This window comes from Cajanus cajan, chromosome 10, assembly GCF_000230855.2.
Source record: "Cajanus cajan strain Asha chromosome 10, NIPB_CcT2T_4, whole genome shotgun sequence".
Lineage (NCBI taxonomy): Eukaryota > Viridiplantae > Streptophyta > Magnoliopsida > Fabales > Fabaceae > Cajanus > Cajanus cajan.
The window spans coordinates 50523871-50546894 of NC_138526.1; the positions used below are offsets into that span (position 1 = coordinate 50523871).

At 33.6% G+C, this 23024-nt stretch overlaps 3 protein-coding genes across 5 annotated transcripts; 2 read left to right on the forward strand and 1 right to left on the reverse strand.

Annotated features, from left to right (window-relative positions):
• Window positions 1-1298: 1298 nt before the first annotated feature.
• On the forward strand, window positions 1299-6674 carry LOC109808978 (lysM domain receptor-like kinase 3). The gene is made up of 11 exons (XM_020372180.3): window positions 1299-2556; window positions 2934-3011; window positions 3625-3906; window positions 3999-4144; window positions 4260-4349; window positions 4461-4566; window positions 4755-4906; window positions 4996-5093; window positions 5169-5301; window positions 5796-5903; window positions 6173-6674. Exons 1-11 carry the CDS (start codon window positions 1953-1955, stop codon window positions 6335-6337), a joined length of 1962 nt encoding a protein of 653 aa, XP_020227769.2. The 5' UTR covers window positions 1299-1952; the 3' UTR covers window positions 6338-6674.
• LOC109808979 (2-oxoglutarate (2OG) and Fe(II)-dependent oxygenase superfamily protein) lies at window positions 6600-8437 on the reverse strand. The gene is made up of 2 exons (XM_020372183.3): window positions 7751-8437; window positions 6600-7170 (listed from the first exon to the last, which is right to left on the reverse strand). Exons 1-2 carry the CDS (start codon window positions 8341-8343, stop codon window positions 6810-6812), a joined length of 954 nt encoding a protein of 317 aa, XP_020227772.1. The 5' UTR covers window positions 8344-8437; the 3' UTR covers window positions 6600-6809.
• A 1777-nt stretch (window positions 8438-10214) lies between these two features.
• MET18 (ARM repeat superfamily protein) lies at window positions 10215-22292 on the forward strand. Of its 3 annotated transcripts, none has more exons than XM_020372130.3 (20): window positions 10215-10403; window positions 10487-10549; window positions 10687-10741; window positions 11509-11606; window positions 12142-12300; window positions 12625-12684; window positions 13649-13837; window positions 14401-14454; window positions 15637-15723; window positions 15830-16544; window positions 17375-17748; window positions 17941-18014; window positions 18251-18356; window positions 18759-19630; window positions 19911-19986; window positions 20117-20228; window positions 20600-20676; window positions 21336-21416; window positions 21682-21761; window positions 21863-22292. In XM_020372130.3, exons 1-20 carry the CDS (start codon window positions 10332-10334, stop codon window positions 21894-21896), a joined length of 3438 nt encoding a protein of 1145 aa, XP_020227719.2. In that variant the 5' UTR covers window positions 10215-10331; the 3' UTR covers window positions 21897-22292. The 3 variants fall into 3 exon arrangements, with proteins under 3 accessions (XP_020227719.2, XP_020227718.2, XP_020227720.2); XM_020372129.3 differs by having other exon boundaries at window positions 10216-10403; window positions 17375-17754; XM_020372131.3 differs by lacking the exons at window positions 10215-10403; window positions 10487-10549 and having other exon boundaries at window positions 10722-10741; window positions 12146-12300; window positions 17375-17754.
• Window positions 22293-23024: the final 732 nt, after the last annotated feature.

The following is a 23024-nucleotide window of genomic DNA, read 5'->3' on the forward strand; positions in this document are numbered from 1 at the left end:
CCATGAACGGACAAAGCATATTGAAGTGGATTGTCATTTCATTCGTAATGAGATACTTCAAGGCACCATTCAACCATCATATGTTCCGACACAAGAGCAACTTGCCGACATCCTTACAAAAGCCTTGGGACGACATCAATTTCAGACTCTGCTTAACAAGCTGGGCATTCGTAATCCTCATGCTCCACCTTGAGGGAGGGTAATATGGGATATGATATACGGGTTATGCTCTCATGCATAATTCTTGAGATTATTTCCTCTATTAGAATATTTAATTTGGCGTATATTTTGTTGGTTTTAATTCTCCTTTATTGCAGAATATTGTCAAATCATATCAAAGATATGAGGGAGATAATTTAGCCTGTATACTTGTATATAATTACCTATTGATCAATAGAATGGGGGACGATTCTTTTCCATAACTTTGTTACACTTTTTTTAACATACTCTCTGTTTCTAACTACAAGTTATTAAAAATGGAAATTATGGTAAATGTCACTTCTCATTCAATATTTTGTAATTTATAATTAATAATAAAATGTGTGTTGGAGAATGTGCTTGACTACTCGTATTTATATTAGATCTAACTCCCTGAAGAAAATACATTTTAAAATATAAGATTCAACTCTTAATAATTAAATAAATAATGTAAAAGTTTTGATGAAATTAAATAGGTGTAATAAATATTAAAATGAATTATAATTTCAACTGTTGTTTTTTAATTAATAATAAGCAATAGAGTGTGTTGTGTCCCTCAACTCAAGTGATATGGAGTGAGATCCAAGTTATATTTATAGCAGCAAACACTTTGTCTTCAGTCCATGTGCGACACTGTCCTAGACTTGCAGAGTATTCATTCACTACACCCGTCACTACGATACTCCCATCTTTATATCCAATCCTTTTTCCTCCCTTCACGCTTCGCCAATTGCCACTTCCTCAGCTGAAAGTGCACCTCTCATAAATATAACTCAGAAGCACCGAATACTTTTTTTTGTGTCGGTTGCAACGAGTCAACCAATTGTGACCTTCTTACCGACGCACCTCTCTGATCATTTGAGACCCAAATGGCCAAATGTGTTTTCCTCCCATGTCAAAAAAAAAAAAGTCATTTTCTTGTTTTTGTACTATTTTGTTGTAATTAGAAATTGGAGGCTAATTTCTTTTGTAGAGACCAAGAAAAGTTCTATTGCTTTTTCGTGGGGGAATCCATATTACAAAAAGTATTAAAAGAATAAAAAATATATATAGTTAAAAAATTGAATATCTGACAACAAATTTAAAGAATTAATGATTTATTTACTAAATGTGTTAAACCTTATTAGTATTTGTTTTGAAACTCATAGAATTGTAAAAGTAAGGAAGATTTATAAGTAAAAATGTTATGTTATTAATTTTTGTTATGAGAAAATATTAGCTAGAAAATGTCAAAACGTCCCTATCCAGATAGTAGGTTCTCAAAGTTATATTGTTTCATTATTTTCGGTTCAAAATAAATGTTGTGTTCGCAGCCTCTTCATCACTTTCTTCTTCCATCGACAATTCAGTACGCATTTCCTTTGGTTGCTTGTCGAGTTTACCACATCCCGTTTACCTTTTCATCAACCATTCTCACATATCTTTCTATGATATTTCTTTCGGCACTATCTGAATTGCATCGAAGTGTTGAAGAATAAGAACAAAACAGGTTAATCTTTAAGTTGGAACTGCAACCCTTTATCAAACACTTATATCTTGCATTCAAGTCTGTGCTCCTTTAAAATGTGAATGGTTTTATGTGTACTTAAATGTTCCATTTGCCTTCAAACTTGAATAAACTTTCCTTCTTTATTGTCCCCATTCTATCTTCCATTATAAACTACTTTCTCAGAACAAAGTTCTTTTCCATTCCTTAAGTTCCTCAACTCAAATTTTCTTACCATTCATCACAGACAAACTGTACACATTCTGAAATGAATCTTATACAAAAACCCCGTTTGAAGTTGCTACTACACTTAAACATCTTTCTGCTTTGTCTTTACTGCACAAGTTCATATCCCACACCCATGAAATGTACAGACACAAGCCATGTTTGCACTTCTTTCTTAGCCTTCAAGCCTCGACCAAACCAGACTTTGGCTATGATACAAAGCATGTTTGACGTGCTGCCAGATGAGGTCACTGTTGAAGGCAATGGCTGGGAATATATATTCATCAGGAAAAACTGTTCTTGTGCTGCTGGTATGAAGAAGTATGTGTCTAACACCACTCTCACTGTGAAATCCAATGGAGGGTTTGTGCATGATTTGGTAATGGAAGCCTATGATGGGCTTGCTCTCTTGCCAAACACCACTCGTTGGGTTAGAAAAGGTGGTGTCATATCACTGAGCTTGTTCTGTAGCTGCTCCAGTGGACTTTGGAACTATTTGATGAGCTATGTCATCAGAGATGGTGATAGTGTTGAGTCACTAGCAAGCCGGTTTGGGGTTAGTATGGATAGCATTGAGACAGTGAATGCCATTGACAATGCTGATACCCTCGCTGTTGGCTCTCTCTATTATATACCTTTGAATTCGGGTTAGCCTTTGCAATCTTCTTTAACACTTTCATTGTGAGATGGTGCTTGTGTGTTATGTTATGTTTATGTGTGTATTTGTTTGAAAGGGACGTTTAATCCTTTTTAGTCTGATTGCTGCTTTGGTACTATTAATTACTATTGTTTTATGCAAGTGCATATATACTGTTTTCATTTTATAACTAATAGAGGGGATTTGGGAAATTGAGGTGCTTCTAGTAATTAATGTTCAATAGTTGGATTTGGAAATAAACTACTTAATGCAGTACTTCAAGAGCATTGAAGTTGAAAGACGTTCTTTTGGTCACCTAAGCTTATGTACTTTGCTAAATTTAATTTAGTCATGATTGCAATATTCAATTATTTAACTGCATTGCAGTTCCTGGTGAGCTTTACCACTTGAAGAATGACACTCCTCCAGCTCCAACCCCTTCCCCATCTGTTGATAATTTTTCAGGTATGGATATGCAAGAAAAGGAGGAGCCATTTTAGTTTTCCTTCAGAAAGGAAAAATCACTCGTGTCTTTATCTATTTGCAAATTAGTAGAGGTTAAAGTTTTGCTTACATATATTAATCTTGTTCTTTTAGTTTATGCTTATCCTTACCAATGTTATTGATCTCTAAAAGCCCAAAGGAAAAATTATTTAACAAAAAAAAATGTTGTGTAGAAAATTAGTGTTTGAAACAGCAATTTGGTAAAATCTGCATTTATTTACTTGTTTTTCTTTAAGACAAATACATTTATACACCATTTCTACTAGACAAGTGACAAGTCTTACCCCCACTTCCTTTTTAATTAATAAAACAAGACAAACGTACTTCTGAATGCACATTTCTTTTCTTATTTTCCCCCCAAACAATATCTTTTTTTTTTTTATCAGCCTCAAACAAGATTGTATTTGTGCGTAAAAATAATTTTCCCTTTGTTTATTACTCAACGCATTGAGACGCGGAACAAAAAGTTATTTGCTTCTCTTGGATTTCACTCATTTGTGATTCAAATTTTGCAGTTTTTTTTGGGTCCAGTTATTTGTGCAATCATTGAGTATGAATTTCTTTTTTCCTGCAGCTGACCAAATCAACCATAAGGCTCGTGTATCCCATGAATGGATCGTTGGAGGTTTAGGGGTTGGTCTTGCTCTGATAATATTAAGCATTATCCTATGTGTGGCCCTGAGATCACCCAATTGTTTGATTGAAGCCAGAAATAAGGCAAAAGATTCTGAAGGAAAGATCTCTAATAAGTTTTATGTTTTTGGGAATCCAAATTTGTTTTGTGGATGTGGCAAATCTGTGGACCAGAAGCAAACTGACGGTGAATCCAGTAGTCACCAAATTACCAAAGCATCAAGTAACCAGCCTACTTATTGGACTCTTCAATATACACGTTATTGCAGCCTAAATTTAGAAGCTATGCATAACATATTCTATTTGTTATTGCAGCCTTAATACCTGACATATTGGACATGGACAAGCCTGTAGTTTTTTCACATGAAGAGATTTTTTCCTCGACTGATGGTTTCTCTGATTCAAATCTACTTGGGCATAGAAAATATGGTTCAGTTTACTATGGCCTCCTTCGTGACCAGGTTTGTGGCCGTATACTTCTAATTCTGTTATATAATAAGACAAGTCCTTCAGCAGAAAGAAATTATGAAGCAAGTAACTCTCATACTATTTTGGTATGTATTTAAATCATTCTAGGAAGTTGCTATTAAAAGAATGACAGGTGCTAAAACTAAAGAGTTCACATCAGAAATGAAAGTTCTGTGCAAGGTTCATCATGCTAATCTGGTAATGTCTTTGTTGTTCAAAATAAATTACATGCTTTGATTTCAAAACAAAGTACTTGCAGCATTTCAATTTTCAAGAGTTTGAGTCCTATTTCTTTTTAATTTTGTCAAGGTAGAATTTATCGGCTATGCGGCTAGTCATGATGAGTTTTTCCTTATTTATGAATATGCTCAGAAGGGTTCACTCAGCAGTCATTTGCATGATCCTCAAAATAATGGTAAGATCACACCAGCTGCTACTTTACTGTAAAGCCTTTTCTTTTTTAATTTAGAAATACTCGGATAAAATTTATAGAGGAACTCTGGAAGTCAGTACTGAACAAAACTGCTTACATTATTCAAAGATGAAATAGTTTCTCATTTCCATATGCATGTGGTTTAAGAACTGTTTTTTTCTTGCTAACAGGTCATTCACCACTTTCTTGGATCACAAGGGTCCAAGTTGCACTTGATGCTGCTAGGGGCCTTGAATACATACATGAGCATACAAAAACTCGTTACGTCCATCAAGACATTAAGACAAGCAACATTTTACTCGATGCTTCCTTTAGAGCCAAGGTAATAACAAATTTAAACAACATTAAATTATTTATAAATGTTTTTTTACAGATTTGTTGATTGGCAGATCTCTCTCACTATTTTTCCAGATATCAGATTTTGGGTTAGCGAAACTTGTATGTAAAACAAATGCGGGAGAAACCACAGCAACCAAAGTTGTAAATGCATATGGATATCTAGCTCCAGAGTATGTCTACTTGTACAAGATTATTCCTCTTATATGGAAAGAAATTTTTTATTTTTTATTTTTGTTATTTTGCAGATACTTGAGCAATGGCTTAGCAACGACCAAAAGTGATGTCTACGCATTTGGTGTTGTTCTTTTTGAGATTATATCAGGGAAGGAGGCTATTATTCAAACACAAGGTCCTGAAAAACGATCATTGGCATCTATTGTAAGTTCTGCTTATATGACACGATTTTCTTATTGTAAGTCGAAGTATCGCATGAGAAACTAATGAAGTGTTATCATGTATACTGTCTTGACTTTCTCTGAACCAGATAGGTCAAGCTGATCTACATTCCACCCTAATCACATTACTAAGGAGAAAAATAATTTTCATCTTGTCAAATGACTTTACCGCTTGATTTTTCATTAAGGAATTTTAGGGATGAAGATGACAGTCCACTTTTAATATAAATTAGTATTGTTTTTTCGAATGTATTCTTAGATATATACTAAATTTATGTGAGAGTAAAGCTTAAATCAAATGCAATGGGAATAATAACTTAATAAGTAGTAATTTCTTTGCTTTGACTTTTGATATAGCAATCTCATAAACTTGGCGGCTGCAACACCTGTGCTTTCCTGTACTAGTTGTCGGATTTGTGCTTTATTACACCTGTACATTTCTCCTTGTTTCATCTATTATGGCATGTTAAATTGCAGATGTTGGCAGTTCTCAGGAACTCACCCGAGTCCGTGAGCCTGTCAAGCACGAGAAACCTCGTTGACCCTATTATGATGGATCTGTATCCCCATGATTGTGTATTTAAGGTAAGTTGATTTTTCCATTTTTCTACTGTTATGATTATGGACAAGGTCAAGGGTATTTGTTTTTCACCAAGGTAGACAGAAAATTGTCCAGCTCAGAACCTAATTAAGGAAATGTTACTCTCTTTTTTTTTTCTTCATAATTTCTCGTAGTCATATTATCGGCGTAAAAAAAAATCCATCAACTTTGGAGTAGGCATAACAATTTGCATGATGTTTTATCGTAATGACTCATTGTACTTTGTGTTTTGGTGTGTTCTGAGCGTGCATAGATGGCTATGTTGGCAAAGCAATGTGTGGATGAGGATCCCGTATTACGCCCTGATATGAAGCAAGTTGTGATTTCCCTCTCACAAATCATGCTTTCTTCTGTTGAGTGGGAAGCGACTCTAGCTGGAAACAGCCAGGTATTCAGTGGGCTTGTTCAGGGAAGATAGTTTTACACACCAACATCATTTTCGTCCCACTACTCCATTGTCTTTTTCCCTTCCATTCTTTATACACTCCCTTCCCCTTTTTTCAATAGATATGTAATAAAATAGAAACTTTTGTCATGGAAACGATGTGTCAATTGCGTTTCATTAGACAGAAATTTTTTGATGTAGTAGAGGAAGGATTTCGCTGCTCTCCAATTGGTACCGACATAATTTGTAATTCGGCATTTATATAGGCACGTTTGTACTCAGAGTACTTGCAATGTAAGGCTACATTTTGTGGTTCTAGTTTCTAAATGCTTAAAAATATTTCAAGATTCAGCAATTACTGCTGAAGCAGTTATTGTCTCGACTTTCAAGTATGTTGGTGTATATATATATATATATCCTTGATGCTGCTATGAAATTACAATTACCATACAAATAGAATATAAGGTAGTTGAAACATTGTAGCTACTGCAATATGGTATAATGCTTACTTGACAAGGGAAGCTAGGACCCTGCGAGGTGGATCGAAAGATCTTCTGGAATGAAGGACAGCCCAATTGTCAATCAAGAGAATGTCCCCTTTTTGCCAAGGAATGGCAACAGATTCCTCCTCCAGTATGTGGAGACAATCATAGACAATGTGAGAGGGTAGCGGTTGACCATCCCCAAAGGTTACAGCCTTAACAGGATCATTCAATTCATCTTCCCAGCCGGTGTAAGCGGCCACCATGCTGTTAAACCATATTTTCCGTTGTCTCTTCTCGTCATATTTCACACCCGGAATTGGACCCATTACTGTCTTCACTCCATCTTCCAACCATTCCAGCTTCATACCCAGTTTAGCAGCCCTGCAATGCAAACATTCCGAAACCCAATATTTTTACTCTATTTTACTTTTCTTTTCCATGTAAATAAAAGCTTATTTGGATAACCTTTTGTATTAAGCATTTATAAAAATAGAAAAGAAAAAAAAACTTTTTGTAAGCTAAAATTACCAGCTAATATATAAATTAATTTGTAGAAACTCTAACTTTTACAAAAAACTTATTTTTAACTTATATATAACATTTTTTTTAATTATATTATTGGTGGGAAGTCCAGTGGCATTACCCATGACTCATTTCTGCGAAAAGTCTGATTGATAGATAACATTTGCTTGAGTCACTCCTCTTTTCATCTATAAGATTCAAACTAAAACCTTACTTTATCTTTTTTATAACTATTTTATTGGTATTAATCTCCACCAAGGAATCTAATTGCCTACCTTTCAACTACATTTAATCGGACAGATGCCTTGTTGGTCCTAAAAGCATACTTTAAAAAGAACCTAATGCAGTTCCCTTAGTCTTCTTCTATAAATACTCACGGAGAAGTTTACTTAAAAATGTCAAAATAAATGATTAAAAACATCAACAGGAAAAAAAGAACCTTTGTTGAGCGAGGTCTTTGTCGGTGGTTAAGAATGTTGATTTCCAGCCACGGCCAATTGGAGAGGAAGGGTTATCGTCTTCCCCTAAAACCCTGGTGTACAACAAACCATGCTTCTCTAGTCTCTGAACAAAGTAAGGGTACTTGTCCCTCATCCTTTGGTAAACCAGATGGCTGAGAACAATGGGGGTTTCGCCCCCACTCCGGGGCTCCACTTGGCAGAAGAAGAACAATTTGGAAGGGAATTCAGGAACCTGGGCCATCTCGTGGTGGAAAGGGATCTTCTGATCGGGAGGGGACTCATTGGCGGTGAAGACACGACCCACGACGTTGGTGCGGGGAGCGGCGCCACCCACGTAGGGAAGCTCCTCGTAGCCGAAGGCCTCCACGACGTCGTTGAAGTGGGAAGGAGTGGAGAGAGGGAAGCCCCTGAAGAGGACAGCGCCCGATTGGAGTAGGAGTGATTCGAGGAAGGGTTTGTGCGTTTTGACGGCGTCGGTGAGAGTGAGAGGCGAAGACACCACCGCAGGGAATGGAACTCCGTTCACCAGCTTCTGCCCAGGAACTTGGATTTCCACAAACGCACTTCCCATCTTTTTCTTTCTTTCTTTCTTTTCCTCATCGCTCTCTCGCACCGCGGAGAGGATAAACTCCAGAGTCTGCTTCTCCCTCCGATTGCGACCCCGTTACACGCCAAATGGGCTTTCCTATGGCCCATTCTAGCCGCCACCCATGGGCTCATGCTCATCTCATCAAAACACTTCAGGCCCGCCCTTATTTCTGTTAATACAGTTACGCGAAATATGTACAATAAAAACTGATAAATGCTCTATACATCTATTGCATAATTTCTTTCATACTATCTTTCAATTATAAATTCTTATGTATTCATAATTGATTTTTTACAAAATTTTATTAAAATTATATATACTATAGTCTGTGATTGGTTAAAAGAAATTATACACTTTGTATTATTTATCTAGGGTTTGTAATTTATAAAACATCAATTAAGAAAAAAAATTTCGTGTATATATATATATATATATATATCGTAGAATAATTTTTTTAAAAAATAAAACAAAAGTAAATGATTGATAATTAAAGGGTCGACAATTTTTGAATAGTTGTAATTAAGTGTAGAGTAGTTATTGAACAATTTTAAAATAAAAATAAATATCTTATAAACAATTGTGGAAAGCGAAAGAGTAATGTGAAAGGTACATATAAGAACAGAAATTGTATACACACACAAAAAAAAAAGATAATTCTCTTTATTATTAATTTTGAAACATAAATATATTTTTTATTTTATTTCTTAACCCCTCTCTTAGTTTTTTATTTTTATTTTTATTTTTGACCGAAATTTCTTTCTTAGAGATGACAATGAGTCTCATGGAGGTGGGTAATAGTAAACCCGTCCTCACCTCGTTAGATGAAAATTGGCACATATCTATCACATACTCGTGCGGGTATCCGTTAAGCGGATATTCATGAATTTCTTGAATATCTGTGGATATCTATGAATATTTATAAATTTTTTAAGAAATTAAAAAATTAATTATAAATAATTTTAAGTTTATATTTAATGTCATTAAAATATTAAAAATAAAAATTTAATGTTAATTTTGAATTTGTAATTAACGTTAATTTGGTTGAAATAATAATAAAAAAAATAAGATATTCAATAACTTAAAATACATTAATCTCACAAGTAAGTGAAAGTCTCATATCATAAAGTTACAATAATTCAATCTCATAATGTGTGATGACTAATGTGTGGGTTGTGCGATTATGAAAGAAAAAATAAGATGAGAGAGTGTAGTTTTATGGTTATGTAGTACAAAAATAATTAGGATATTTAAGAAAGGTTATTAAATGGGTATCCGCGGGTATGGATACCATCATACCCGCCCTCACCCCGTTTATAAATGGGTAAAAAGTTATCCATCCACATTATCCACGGGTATCCAATTAGTTTACCTATTTATTATCCGTAGTGAATTTTATCTACAAATACTCGCGGGTACGGGTATTTTTGCCATCCCTACTCTTTCTTAGTTATTTTTTCTTGGTCATAACTTTTTTTCTTCAAGTTTTAACTTTCTACTTAAGCATAATTGTATTTGTGCCTCCAAACTTTCATATTGTCATGGATTTTAATGCTAACATCAATATTCTGTTTATATTTTAACGTAATATTGACAGAGTATAATTCGCAATATTCTCAAAATTCAGAAAAAAATCTAAGGAAAAAAATAATTATTTGAAAACAAAATTTGGGACTATTTAACAATTTAGGACACAAGATACAGTTAAAAATACAATAAAGGGTTTGTGTGTATACTTTTATGATGGTTAAAAATCCACGGCGGGTTAAAACGAGTACTCGTATACTCTATAGTCTTGACGGTTACTCAAGTGGATCAGTAATAAAAAAGAATATCAAAGAGAAAAGTAAAAGTGGAGTGAAGTTTGGGTGAGTACTGTACTGCAAGTCAATAAAGTGCCAAACATCGCTCTTAAACCCTACATTCTCTCTCTTTCACTGCATTTCTGATTTCTAAAACCTCAATTCTCTCCGATGGCGGAAGCCACTCAATTGACTCGCCACATTGAGTCCTACGTCGATTCTTCTTCTTCTCTCACGCACCAGGTCCATTTCCTTCTCCCTACTTCTATTTATTTCACAATCACTCTTCCCTCTCTCCTACGTCATTCATTGATTTTGCATTACAGGCTGCAACTTTGAACGCAATTGCAGCTCTCGTCAAAACTGATGCTTTACCTCTGCAAGCACTGGTACCTTTCGCTTCGCTTTATCTGTTCGTCATTCCTTTTTTCTTTTTCTCAAACAACGAAACAATAGTAGAATCTTCATGCTTGCTTAATTTGTGTCTTTGCTGGACTTGTTTTGTTTCTCCTGTTTCGAAATCTAGGTTAGAGAGTTGGACATGTATTTGACCACAACAGACAACGTTATTCGTGCAAGAGGTGCGTTTTTTTTTCCCTTCATTTATTTTAAAGCTATCATAGCATTTGTTTTTATATAATAGTCGCTGTCAAAATATAATGAAGGAAGTGAATTAAACTAATTTTGTGATGAATTAGATGTCAGTAGGAGGTTATTTTAGTTCCACCACACAACCAATGTCGCATTCATTTGAATTATCTCGATAGCAGTCTCACATTCGGTAGAATAAAAAGTTTGACGTGGTACTTAGATCACAAGGCTCCTCCACTTTATGGACTAGTTTTTTGTGTTGGACTTACTCTTGCATGCCCTTAAGTCCTATTAATTGGTGCTTTCATTGGAAGTTGGACTAAGTTGGATTAAAGTGTAACACCGATAATTGATAGGTGAGTGAAGCCATCAAAGAAAAAAAAAACTACCATTAAGTCAATGTCGATACAGTCAAAGCCATTGTAGACGTAGGCTCTTAAAGGAGGTGAGTGACAATGTTAGGAGTCTCACATTGAGTAGAATAAAAAGTTTGATGTGGTACTTAAATCATGAGGTTCTCCCACCTAATTGACTAGTTTTTGTGTTGGACTCTCCTGTTGTGCTCAAGTCCTAACATATCCCCACCTGAAATTTGGTACAAACTAACACTCACATGTTGCGTGCTCTTTCAGGCACACAGATATGCTCTCTACTTGTGCTTTTTTATGTATGAATGTAATTTAAGTTGTATGTATTTGAAGGACAGTGGACTGTCTTATTAGTTATTTCTGATTGTCTCTTGGATAAACCTCTTCAGGAATTCTTCTTCTAGCAGAGGTGATAACTCGTATTGAATCAAAACCTCTTGACAGTGCAATTATACATAGCTTGGTTGGATTCTTCAAGGACAGACTGGTCAGTATGAATATTTCTTTTGCCAGATGACTTTTTTAAGTTTATGGTTTTAGAGTTTCCTAAACTTTTGTTCCAGTTTGTATCTGTCAATGACTTTCTTGTTCCCTCTGTTTATTCCTGCAATTTCTTTTCCTTTCTTATTTTCATATCATGGAGATTGCATTTATGGTCCAAATCTTGATTGGATTGAGCTGATTTCATTGTGGAGATCGACAGATTTGATGCTATGTTTATAAGCTTTAAATTATTTAAACTCTTTCTCATAGATAACATACCGAGACTGTATGTCTTTGTTTGCTTATTAATTTGAAGAAAACAGAATTTGTGATGCATAATTGCCTCAAATTTTGGGTTTTGATATTTTACAAAACTCTTGTGCTTCTTGAGCCTTGAGATTGCTGGTTGAACAGGATCCTTTTGCATTTTTTACTTTACATAACTGTTGTGATTGGTGATCTATTATCTATTTAACCATATCTAATTTTCTCATGATATTTTCTAATGACATAAACAATATAATATTATTTATAATCAGGCAGATTGGAGAGCAGTACGAGGTGCACTTGTGGGTTGCTTGGCATTGATAAGGAGAAAAAGTGTTGTGGGTATGGTAACTGGTAGTGATGCCACAGCAATTGCTCAGTCTTTTTTACAATACATGCAAGTTCAGTCTTTAGGACAGTATGACAGGAAGGTAAATTATTTTTATGGCCAGAAAGGCAATAAATTTAAAGCTTGTGCTTACAGTGTAGAATTACCCAAAAAATCAGAGAAGACATCAAATTTTGACTGAGACAAAAATAATTTCAGAAAAAGATATCTGTTTAAAATGAAAATAGCCACTAGGAGTGGTTATATATTGGCTTCAATTTTTTTACCAATTAATCTGATTCAGTTTAATTTTCATTATGTTAAATATTTTTGTACAGAGTTCTTCTGTAATTTTCCTCCTTTTGACTGCATATGAGCTAAATCTGCTAAATATCTCATCTTTACTTTCTTGGTTTCAATACTGCAGCTGTGCTTTGAACTGCTTGATTGCTTGCTTGAACGCTACTCTGATGTTGTTACTACACTGGTAATCTTAGCTTCCCTAAACATCTGTATAAGTATGAATAAATCTAGAAGAAAATGAAAGTCCTGAATATTTATTATTCAATTTGATGATATTTAATTTTATTTCTCATCTTCAAATGTATTTTAAGACTCTAGATATATGTTTTGTTTAACACAACCATTCTCCTTTCCTTCTGCCATCACTTCCCGGGATATACAAAATATAACCAGCGAGTTTCTTGGGTATAGCTTAAGCTGAAGACAGCATAGTTGTGAAGCAAATATAAGTTGGACAAGTTTATACAGCAACAGCATGTTGATTAATGTTGTGTCTCATGTTTTATCACCATGAATATATAATTACACATCTTATAAATTGTCTATGCTGAGTAGAATATCTAGTTTTCTTTTGTTCTACAAACTACAAAATAACTGGTTTGCATGATTGAAATCAATTCATTTTAAAAAAAAAAAGTGAATTCTTGTAATGTTTATTAACTTTTATGTGGAGTGTTTGGATTAGCTTATATCAGGAAAATAATTATTTTTATTTCTTTGCAATATCTTGAGAGAACTCAAAAACAATTTAAAAGCATTTTGTTCTCAAACGTGCCTGCAGTATTTGAAAATAGGACTGTACCTTTCTTGTTTTGCTTAAATTGTGATGTACATATTGGAATTTAAGCTATCTAACATTTTTTCCATATTCAAATAAATGTTATTGGGGATACAAAATGATGAAGTACAAGAGCAGAGGATAAGATATCCAACTAAAAATAACAAAAATATCAAGGGTTTTCTGATTACATTTTTAATCCCAAAGATGTAATTTATCCAAGCCAGTTTTTACTCATAATTATATAAAATATTTTATCAATTAATTTTGCTGCTGATACTTCTTTTTAGGGGGCATCTCCCCTTTTTTTTTATTTAATTATTATTATTATTTTATCTCTATAACTCACTGTTTCTTGACTCTCTTATAGGGGGAGGACCTTATTTATGGAATTTGTGAAGCCATAGATGCAGAAAAGGATCCAGAATGTTTAATGCTTGCTTTTCATATTGTCGAGTCTTTGGCACAATTATATCCTGATTCATCTGGTCTACTTGCAAGCTTTGCTAAAGACGTTTTTGATATTTTAGAACCTTACTTTCCCATTCACTTTACACATGTAAGCTTAATCTTTCATGTATATTTCTCTGTTGAACATCTTTTGTTTATATAGTCTGATTGCTAATTTTCTGTACAGTACTTGAGTATCTATGTTTGAGACACTAAGAATATTGTTGGTATATGTCATATTATTTTGATGTTGGAAGACTGATGAGATGGACATTCTCTGTGTAAATATCCTTTTAGAAATAGACTAGGCATAACTCATTCTCAAAAGCTAGCTCAATGAGGGAGGATTGCCCAGGTCTCATGAGTATATCCCAAGTCAATTTGAGACAGCCTGACACCCCTCTCATGTTCTGGACTGTACATCTAAAACATTAAGGTTTTAAGATTGGATATCTATGGGTAATTCGACATTTAAACTGGATAGGCTCTATTACAATATTAGAAGTGGACTTTAGCTCAACTCACTCTCAAAGGCTAGCTCACAGGGGAAGGGTTTCCCAAGTTTTATAAGGAATTTTTTGGCTATATTTCTAATTCTAACCAATGTGGAACGTAATAATATATCCATTCTCACTTTGTGTTATTTATATGTAATCTTTGTTCTTTTCCCAGCCAAGTAGTGGAGATACTCCTGTGCAAAGAGATGACCTGTCAAAGTCTCTGATGGTATGTGAAACTTTCCTTCGGATTTTGTGGTGATTTACTTTTATTGGTTGCATTTTCTTACAATTAGTTATTTAGTCTTTGATGTGAGGATATGGAATTTGTAAATTTGTTACTCCATATTTCATTCTCCCTCATTTTTTTTAATTAAAAGAACTCTAAAATGTCTTTATACCAAGAGTTCAGGATTATTATAAAATTGAAGGTTGGATTAATTTTTTTTTATGGTTTCCTTTGCTCATTCTTTCTTTTTGAAGATGGCCAGAAGTTTTGCTAAAATCCTCACAAGTCTCTGTAGATAACCACCAGAAATTACAAGGTTTCAAATTAAATGCTTATTTTATTTTTTAGAGGCTAATATCCCTAACTAAGAGTTAGTGACCTTAAGAGACTTATCAATGATTATCAAAGTCCACATACAGTTATGTTGCTTTCTTAGAGGACATATTTTTACATCTAGATCAATAAATCTTAACTCCTCTTTTGAATTGTTTCTCCATGGGGGAGAACCAAGTAAATCCTTAATATCCTGGTAGTTTTAGCATACAAATGCTTTCTGTATCAACTGGAAGTGCTCAGTACCACTTATTTCCATTGTTCAGGCCTAGGTTTTATATCTAGGTTTTTCCTCTTCAGAAGTTACATATTTCATACTGTGTAATCTGAGAAATTTCAAATATTTGTAACCATGGAATTTTCCTTACTTGAAAAGTACATTTATTGATGACTTTATGAGTAATCATACAATCAATAGTTAGTTTTTACGGCATATAGCAGCTTGTCAACAGCTTTTAATGCTCTGAATTGCCACATGCATTTACTAGTGGTGATTTATATTAGATTGTGGAGTGACATGTATTAGATAGCCATGCTTGGTCAATTAACTTTACTTCTTATTGTTGTCTTATTTAGAAATATCCTTTGTATTCCTATTCCGTTTTCTTTATCCAATTAAATAAACAAAATACTAATTGCTTGTGTGGATGCACACGTGCACACACACGACATAAGGATGCACTTCAGGCTTACCAGTGTCCTTAAAAGAAGCATCTCTGATATTTCTCAGATAGTCAGATGCAATTGAAATCTGTTACAGTACTGTATATTTTGCATATAAGAACTGGTGAGTATATGTTATTTCGTATGTGTTTTATAATATTAGCAAATTCTTTTCCTTTTCTGCAGTCTGCATTCTCTTCTACACCTCTCTTTGAGCCATTTGTCATTCCTCTGCTTCTTGAGAAACTTTCTTCTTCTCTGCATTCAGCAAAGGTTGGTATTAATAGATTATCATTCTACCTTTGATGCTAAATATCTATGATCACCTTTTTTTTTTAACATATTCATATTTCTGTGTGTTGGTTTTCTATGCATTCAGATTGATTCCTTAAAATATCTTAGAGTTTGCTCTTCCAAGTATGGGGCTGAGAAAATTGCAAAATATGCCAGGGCTATTTGGTCTTCAGTAAAAGACACCCTATCTACTTATTTGGGGGAGCCAAAATTTTCTTTTACCATAGCACCTGTAGATGGTATCGGCTTCCCAGAGAATGAAATTGGGATAGAAGCTCTGTCCCTCCTTCAACAGCTTATTGTGCAAAATAGCAGTTTGTTAGTTAGCTTGATAATTGATGACGAGGATGTCAACGAAATTTTCAAGACCATTGCTTCTTACGAGATATATGATGCTATTCCTGTGCAAGAAAAGAAGAAACTACATGCTATTGGTCGTATTCTGTATATTACAGCCAAGTCTACCATTTCTTCTTGTAATGCCGTGTTCGAAAATCTTTTCTCCCGAATGATGGATGATTTGGGATTTTCTGTTAGTAATGCTGATAGTTTCTCAAATGGTGATATTTTCACCTCTCAGAGAGTCAAGTTCGGATTCCTTTATCTCTGCATTGAACTACTTGCGGGATGCAAGGAGTTAATTGTTGGATCTGACAAACCAGCACTGCAGTATGTTTTTGAACATGAGACATGTTGCATTATGCTTCATAGGTTTTCAACTCAATTATTGAATGCATTTGGTTCAGTCTTGGCAGTAAGTGCTGAAAGATGCCCCCTTGATCCAGATATATACATTGGAGGTGCATGCTCTTTTTATTTGATTATAACATTTATTTATTTTTAAATACTTGGTCTTTCTTTCCCAGAATTTTAGTCATATTTTGTTCAATGGTACTCTTCCTAGGTAGCTATCTATGAGAATATATCTTTAACATTATGAATTTATGGGTTAAATGTGTTTGTTCACTATGAGAATATATGTTTAACATAATGAATTTATGGGTTAAATGTGTTTGTTCACTATAAGATGATTAAATTTTGGTTTTAGTCTCTAAAATGTTTTTTTTCTCTGGTCCTCACCCCTCGAAAATTTGAAATCATTATTTAGTCCTTGTGATTTTTTCCCTTTTAGTTTTTATCTCTCCAAAATTTGAAATCATTATTTTCAATCCCTAGTATTCATTTTAGAACAGATAAATTTTATTTATTTTATGGCTCAAAAAGAAATTTTGTCGATACTTTGATATACCGAAGTCAGAAGGAATAAGTTGTCAATTTGTTTGTGTCAATAATACTCCAGTTGGACTCTACGTAATTAATTTTTATGGCAAAATCATATCATTTGATTTAGGTGTATAATGCGAAAGTGCTATGCAAAAACCATCTTGTTTGCATATTTGTAGACTCTAACTTAGATGAATAATCACAATTCAGAACAAAATTCAAATAACTCAGTTCAGGATTTATGCTTGTGTGACATGTATGGTAGAAAAAAGTTGTACACTTTACAGGCATTTACTATAATTTATTTCCTGAAGCGCTCTTATTATTTGAATAATGACTTTGGGAGTTTATTATTATATCTTCTCATAACTGATTTTTATTTTTGTTTCTCTGTACTGATTTGCAGTGAAGGGTTTGCAGATACTTGCCACGTTTCAATCAGATGTTTTTCCAATACAAAAATCAATATTTGAGAATATTTTGAATAAAATCATGTCAATTATCATGGAGGACTTTGAGAAAACAATACTATGGGAATCAGCATTGAAAGCATTATGTCATGTCGGCTCATTTGTTCAAATGTTTCATGAGTCTGAAAAAGCTATGAGTTACAGGAGTTTAGTCGTAGAAAAAATTGTGGAACTTCTCTCTCTTGACGATATTACTCTGCCCTTCTCACTCAAAGTAGAAGCATTATCTAATGTAGGCATGACTGGAAGGAAAAATATGCTAACAATTCTTCAAGGGTTGGGGACAGCTGTGTTAGCAAATCTATCTAAGGTTTATGTATGTATATAACTCCAGTCTCTATCTTTTGTCAAGGCATATTAGAATGTTATTTCATTTTTAAAAAGTTCTTAAGTTTATTTTGGCATTGGCTATTTAAACATTTTAACTTACCTTTTTTCCTTGCAATATTGTATGTTTACTTTTTTTTATGTGATTGTAACTTTCTTACATTTTTTCAACTAGGTTCATAGAAATGTAAGGTCTTCTGAAACTGCTGTTCAGCTTTTGGAGTGCTATTCTTGCAAGTTGCTCCCATGGTATTATTCAGCTGCTCCCAAGTTATATTCACTTTGCTGTGACTATTTGAATTGTCTTCTCTAACACTTGAAAATACCTTATATATTATATCAGAAATAAGGAAGGACAGCCTAATAGCCCTTTCAGCTTATCAATTGTTACCCTATATAATGCTATTCTCTATTCAGGGAGCAGGGAGGGTTTGCACCAGGCTAAAATTCCTATTAATCTGATACTTTGAATTGAATCTGGGCAGGATCCATGAAAATGGAGGTACAGAGGACTTTGCAGTGCAATTTGCTCTGGACATTTGGAGTCAAGCAGGAAATTGCATGGATTTCAGTGCCCCATTCGTAGAAAAGGTTTATATAGCTATGACCCACATGCATTCCTTAATTATTTAATGTGTATAGGGTTTTTTTGGATAAATTTCTTCATAAGTACTTATAAGAGAAGAAACTTAAAAATAAACTTAAAAATGAAATAAGTTTCTCTATAAGGTAAAATTAATTTAAGCATAACTTAAAAATAAACTTTTGAAGAAGTTAATATGAGAGAGTTTCTACAAATTGGCTTATGCATGAATTAATTTTAACTTATATAGAAACTTATTTCACTCTTCTTTTATATTTTTTTCTTCTAAAGTGTTTATGAAAAAAATTATCTAAGCTGACTCAGTTAAAATTCTGTACTTTTTATTACATACATGCAAACTAAACAGACTATTGAAGTAGTAATGGTGATTTTTTCTGTTTTTTCTTCAGGGTCTTCTTGATGCAATAATGAAAGCAATGAAACTTTCTGTTGGGAGTTGTGTTGTGGAGAGCCAAAATCTTATAATTCAAAATGCTTACAGTATACTATCATCACACACAAACTTCCAGCTTAAAGAAGTGGAAACATTACCACTAACTCCTGGAAAATATGACATTTCCCTTAGAGATGAAGGGATAATTTCATTATTTGCATCAGTAGTTGTTGCAGTTCACCCAAAAACACACATTCCAGATATAAGAGTACTTATGCATCTATTTATAATAACCCTCCTCAGGGGTGTTGTTCCAGTTGCACAGGCCTTGGGTTCCATACTAAACAAATTAGTTTCAACATCCAACAGTGTAGAGAACTCTGGTGATCTTACCTTGGAAGAAGCTCTGGATGTTATATTTAATACAAAAATATGCTTTTCTAGTACTGATATGTTGCAGAGATGTAATGGAACAAGTAATGGGAATGAAATGGTTCTTACTGATATATGCCTGGGCATTGCAAATGATAGGTTGCTTCAAATCAATGCCATTTGTGGGCTCTCCTGGATAGGAAAAGGTTTACTTCTACGTGGTCATGAAAAGATTAAAGACATCACTAAGATTTTTATGGAGTGCTTAATATCAGGCACAAAGAGTGCCTTGCCTTTGATCAAAGATTCTCTTGAAAATACTGAAGAGCAGATTCAGGATCCTTTAGTTATGAAATGTGCTGCTGATGCTTTTCATGTTCTTATGAGTGATTCTGAAGTTTGTTTGAACAGAAAATTTCATGCCACAATACGGCCTCTATATAAGCAGCGATTCTTCTCTTCTGTGATGCCTATCATTCTGCAGTTGATTACAAAATCTTACTCCTCATTGTCTAGGTAGATGTATTGTTCTCACTCTCTCTCTTAGACACACAAAAATACTCATAAATGAAACTACTTTTCCTTCCAGTGACATTCGTTTGTAGCTTATTTTTATTTTTATTATTCTGAATTTTTGGTGCCTTGTTAACTAAAATTGCGTGCAAGGTCCTCCGTATACATACAAAAACTGTAGTACTGCAAAATGTCTAATGAGTTGTTTTTATTGGGAGTTTTGCTTTATACCATTTCCCTTGCCTCTACAAATATCTAAACTGCTGTTTCTGTACTATGTCAGATCTTTTTTGTATCGAGCTTTTGCACATATCATGTCTGATACTTCAATGGTTGCTATACTGAGTGAAGCTAAAAAGGTTAGTTTTAGAAAAAATTTAAATTGCAGTAATTAGAATTACGTATGTTAATTATTCTTATCAGAACACTATGTTGGATTTTCTTGATCAACTACTTTTACTAGACTAAGTTCCCTGGCAAATTTTGCAGCTTATACCAGTTCTATTGGATTGCTTGTCCATGTTGACAGAAGATATCCAAGATAAAGATATGTTGTATGGTCTGTTGCTAGTCTTATCTGGGATGTTGACGGAGAAAAATGGTAACTATCATTCTTATAGTATTTTTTTTAAGGTTATCTGAATCTCTTTAGGGTTAAGATATTGATTTATGGCTTAGTGTAAATTTCAAGTTCTCATACTGATTAATTTATTTTCCTTTTTGGTTTCTTTTTATAATTCCTTAGTGGTAAATAAATTGGTTTATTATAAGGATTTATTGTGAGTTAATATTTTCACAATGACCTTGATCATCAGTCATTATATACCTGATGCTAGATCTAGTGTAATATCTGGTATTTGCACTTGTCTAAGAAAGCATTGCCATACTATTCACAATTGTGTTGGGGAAGAAGATGGTGATGACAATATAAATATGCTGTCTTATGTAAACAAACTATGATCATGTATGCAGGACAAGAAGCTGTTATTGAGAATGCACACATTATCATCAATTGTCTGATTAAGCTTGTAGACTACCCGCATAAGATGGTATGAGAATTTACCTGTACACGTTATTTACTGCTCAAATTTGATGACTGAAGTTGTCTTATATAGTAACTTCATTGCCTGTTAGACATGCCAGTTTTTTTTTAATTATTGGACTAGGGGGTGAGGAATTGGGTACGTCATTAACTTGCTGTCCCGCTAGCTAGCACTTGAAACTACAGGGCCAACATGTCAGTTTGAATAGTCCAGACATGTTTGCTGTTTTGGCTACACATTAGGGCCAGCAGGAAGGGCCCTGAACTCCTGGCTCCAATTTATTATTGGGTTTTTGCCCGAGTCCAAAGCCAAGTTACATCAATAAAGCTTACATATACTAATTTATCTACCAACAAGATATGATATAATTGGTAGATAATCTTGTCTCTTAAGCATGTAGTTAGAGGTTCGATGCCTGGTCAGTGTGTATGAAAAAACATTTGTTGGGAGAAATCAATCCTTTAAATTGATCTTGATAACTAGGAAGATTAGTCTTTAGCTTTCGGTTAAGGGATCTTAATTTACAAATAAAAATAGTTTATGCTCAACAATGCCTGTCAAAACCTTTAGACCCCTTTCATCATATTGTTTCCATCTTATTGTCTTAGACCAATCAAAGTCCACAATGACGTTAATGATTGATTTCTTCTCGTCTCGTTGTGCAGCTTGTTCGAGAGACAGCTATTCAATGTCTTGTTGCCTTGTCTGAGTTGCCCCATGCCCGTATCTATCCTATGAGGACACAGGTTTGTCATGCTTTTAGCTTGAAAGGATGATTATTAACTTTTTGAGAAGCATTCTTATTGATCTTCTATCATGACTTGAATAGAATGCTCTTGATTCACATTTCAAGCTGTGTTCAATGTTTGAATCAACTTGTTCATATAGATATTGTGCGTGGTGTTGATCACTTTTTTATTTTATATATATATATTCATTATTTTGGAACCAGGGTGTAAAATATTTTTTCGTTATTCTTCGAGCTATTTTATATTTTTTTTATTATATTAGGTTCTACGAGCAATATCAACGTGTCTTGATGATACAAAGAGAGCTGTTCGCTACGAAGCTGTCAAATGTCGGCAAACATGGTGGGTACATAACTTTTTTTTTATAGAATGTGTACAATTCTACTTGGTCCAATTACTGTTATACTTGCCAATATTTACGTTTCTGCTCGACCTTTTGATAGGGCGTCAATGTCATCCAGAAGTCTTCATTTCTGAAGTTCAATATCAGCTTCCCTAGCTATTGGAAATGCTTTTGAACTTTGTGTTCTAATTAACACAGATTCTTTCACCAAATGGGCCATCTTTTGAAATGGTGTAAGTAAAATAACTTGTAAATATTAAAGTTTATCAATGTTAATGTCCACTCCTATAGCTGCGTTAATGAGAATTTGTTACGTCAATCATTTCCTGATGACATGCTGACACGAGTGTAGCTGTCACTTGAAACATTGAATTTTTCTTGGAATTTGAACGATAGAAGATGGAATTGGAATAAATAGATGATGATGGGTCTCATGAAATTTTCTGTTATATTGACGAGGACGAATCATTACCGGACATTTGTCCTGTTTAGCTTGACTGGAAGTTTTAATTTATACTTTTTTTTTCATAGTTGTTTTGTCAAGATTTGTTATTTTTTTTTATTGTCATTTTACTAAAATCAATGACTTATTAATATTTTTTTTTCATTTTTACTCTTGATAAGTAATACATGTTTACTGAATAATGTGTGTATTTATTTTTAATGTCTACCTATTTTTTTTTCAATTACTCATATAAAGTTAATGTGCATTTATAAGAACAATATGTTCCCAACAAAATATTATAAAAAAATAAAAAAAGGGACAAGTATAATTAAATATAGTAGGTTACAGTTCACGTGTAATCAATGCATTAATAGTTAATGGAGTAGATTGTAGTTCAACAGTCTCACAAATGCAAAAAAAAAAAAAAAAAAAAAGGTAAAATAGGAAAGTAAGTAATAAATATTTTTAAAAATTAAAATATCAATAATTTCCTTAAGTCTCGTGAAAAATTTTAATCGACTATAAAAAAAAAAATGGAAATGGAAGGAGTAGTGAATTTCGTCTTTATGTTTATGTGTCCATGATTAGCTACGTGATGCGCTGCATCACATTTGCCAAGATTTGGTGGATAATTAACTGTAGGAGCTAAATTGACTAATAGAATTTGATTTTAAAGATCTATTAAACATTTTTCTAATTTCAAGGATTATTATCACTGATGTATAACTTAGGCATTAAAATGATAATTTACTTTTAAGTTTTTTTTTTGTTTACAGAATAAAATTGCTTTTTTCCCGATAATGTGCATAAATAGGTC

Excerpts from the sequence above, each read along its gene's own strand:
- LOC109808978 (XM_020372180.3), top strand. The coding sequence starts at position 1,953 with ATGAATCTTATACAAAAACCCCGTTTGAAGTTGCTACTACACTTAAAC. Across the intron at positions 4,907-4,995 it reads ATGCTTCCTTTAGAGCCAAG|ATATCAGATTTTGGGTTAGC; the intron begins GTAATAACAAAT and ends CTATTTTTCCAG. Across the intron at positions 5,094-5,168 it reads TATGGATATCTAGCTCCAGA|ATACTTGAGCAATGGCTTAG; the intron begins GTATGTCTACTT and ends GTTATTTTGCAG.
- LOC109808979 (XM_020372183.3), bottom strand. The coding sequence starts at position 8,343 with ATGGGAAGTGCGTTTGTGGAAATCCAAGTTCCTGGGCAGAAGCTGGTG. Across the intron at positions 7,171-7,750 it reads AAAGACCTCGCTCAACAAAG|GGCTGCTAAACTGGGTATGA; the intron begins GTTCTTTTTTTC and ends TTTGCATTGCAG.
- MET18 (XM_020372129.3), top strand. The coding sequence starts at position 10,332 with ATGGCGGAAGCCACTCAATTGACTCGCCACATTGAGTCCTACGTCGAT. Across the intron at positions 12,301-12,624 it reads TAGGACAGTATGACAGGAAG|CTGTGCTTTGAACTGCTTGA; the intron begins GTAAATTATTTT and ends TCAATACTGCAG. Across the intron at positions 21,417-21,681 it reads TCTATCCTATGAGGACACAG|GTTCTACGAGCAATATCAAC; the intron begins GTTTGTCATGCT and ends TTATTATATTAG.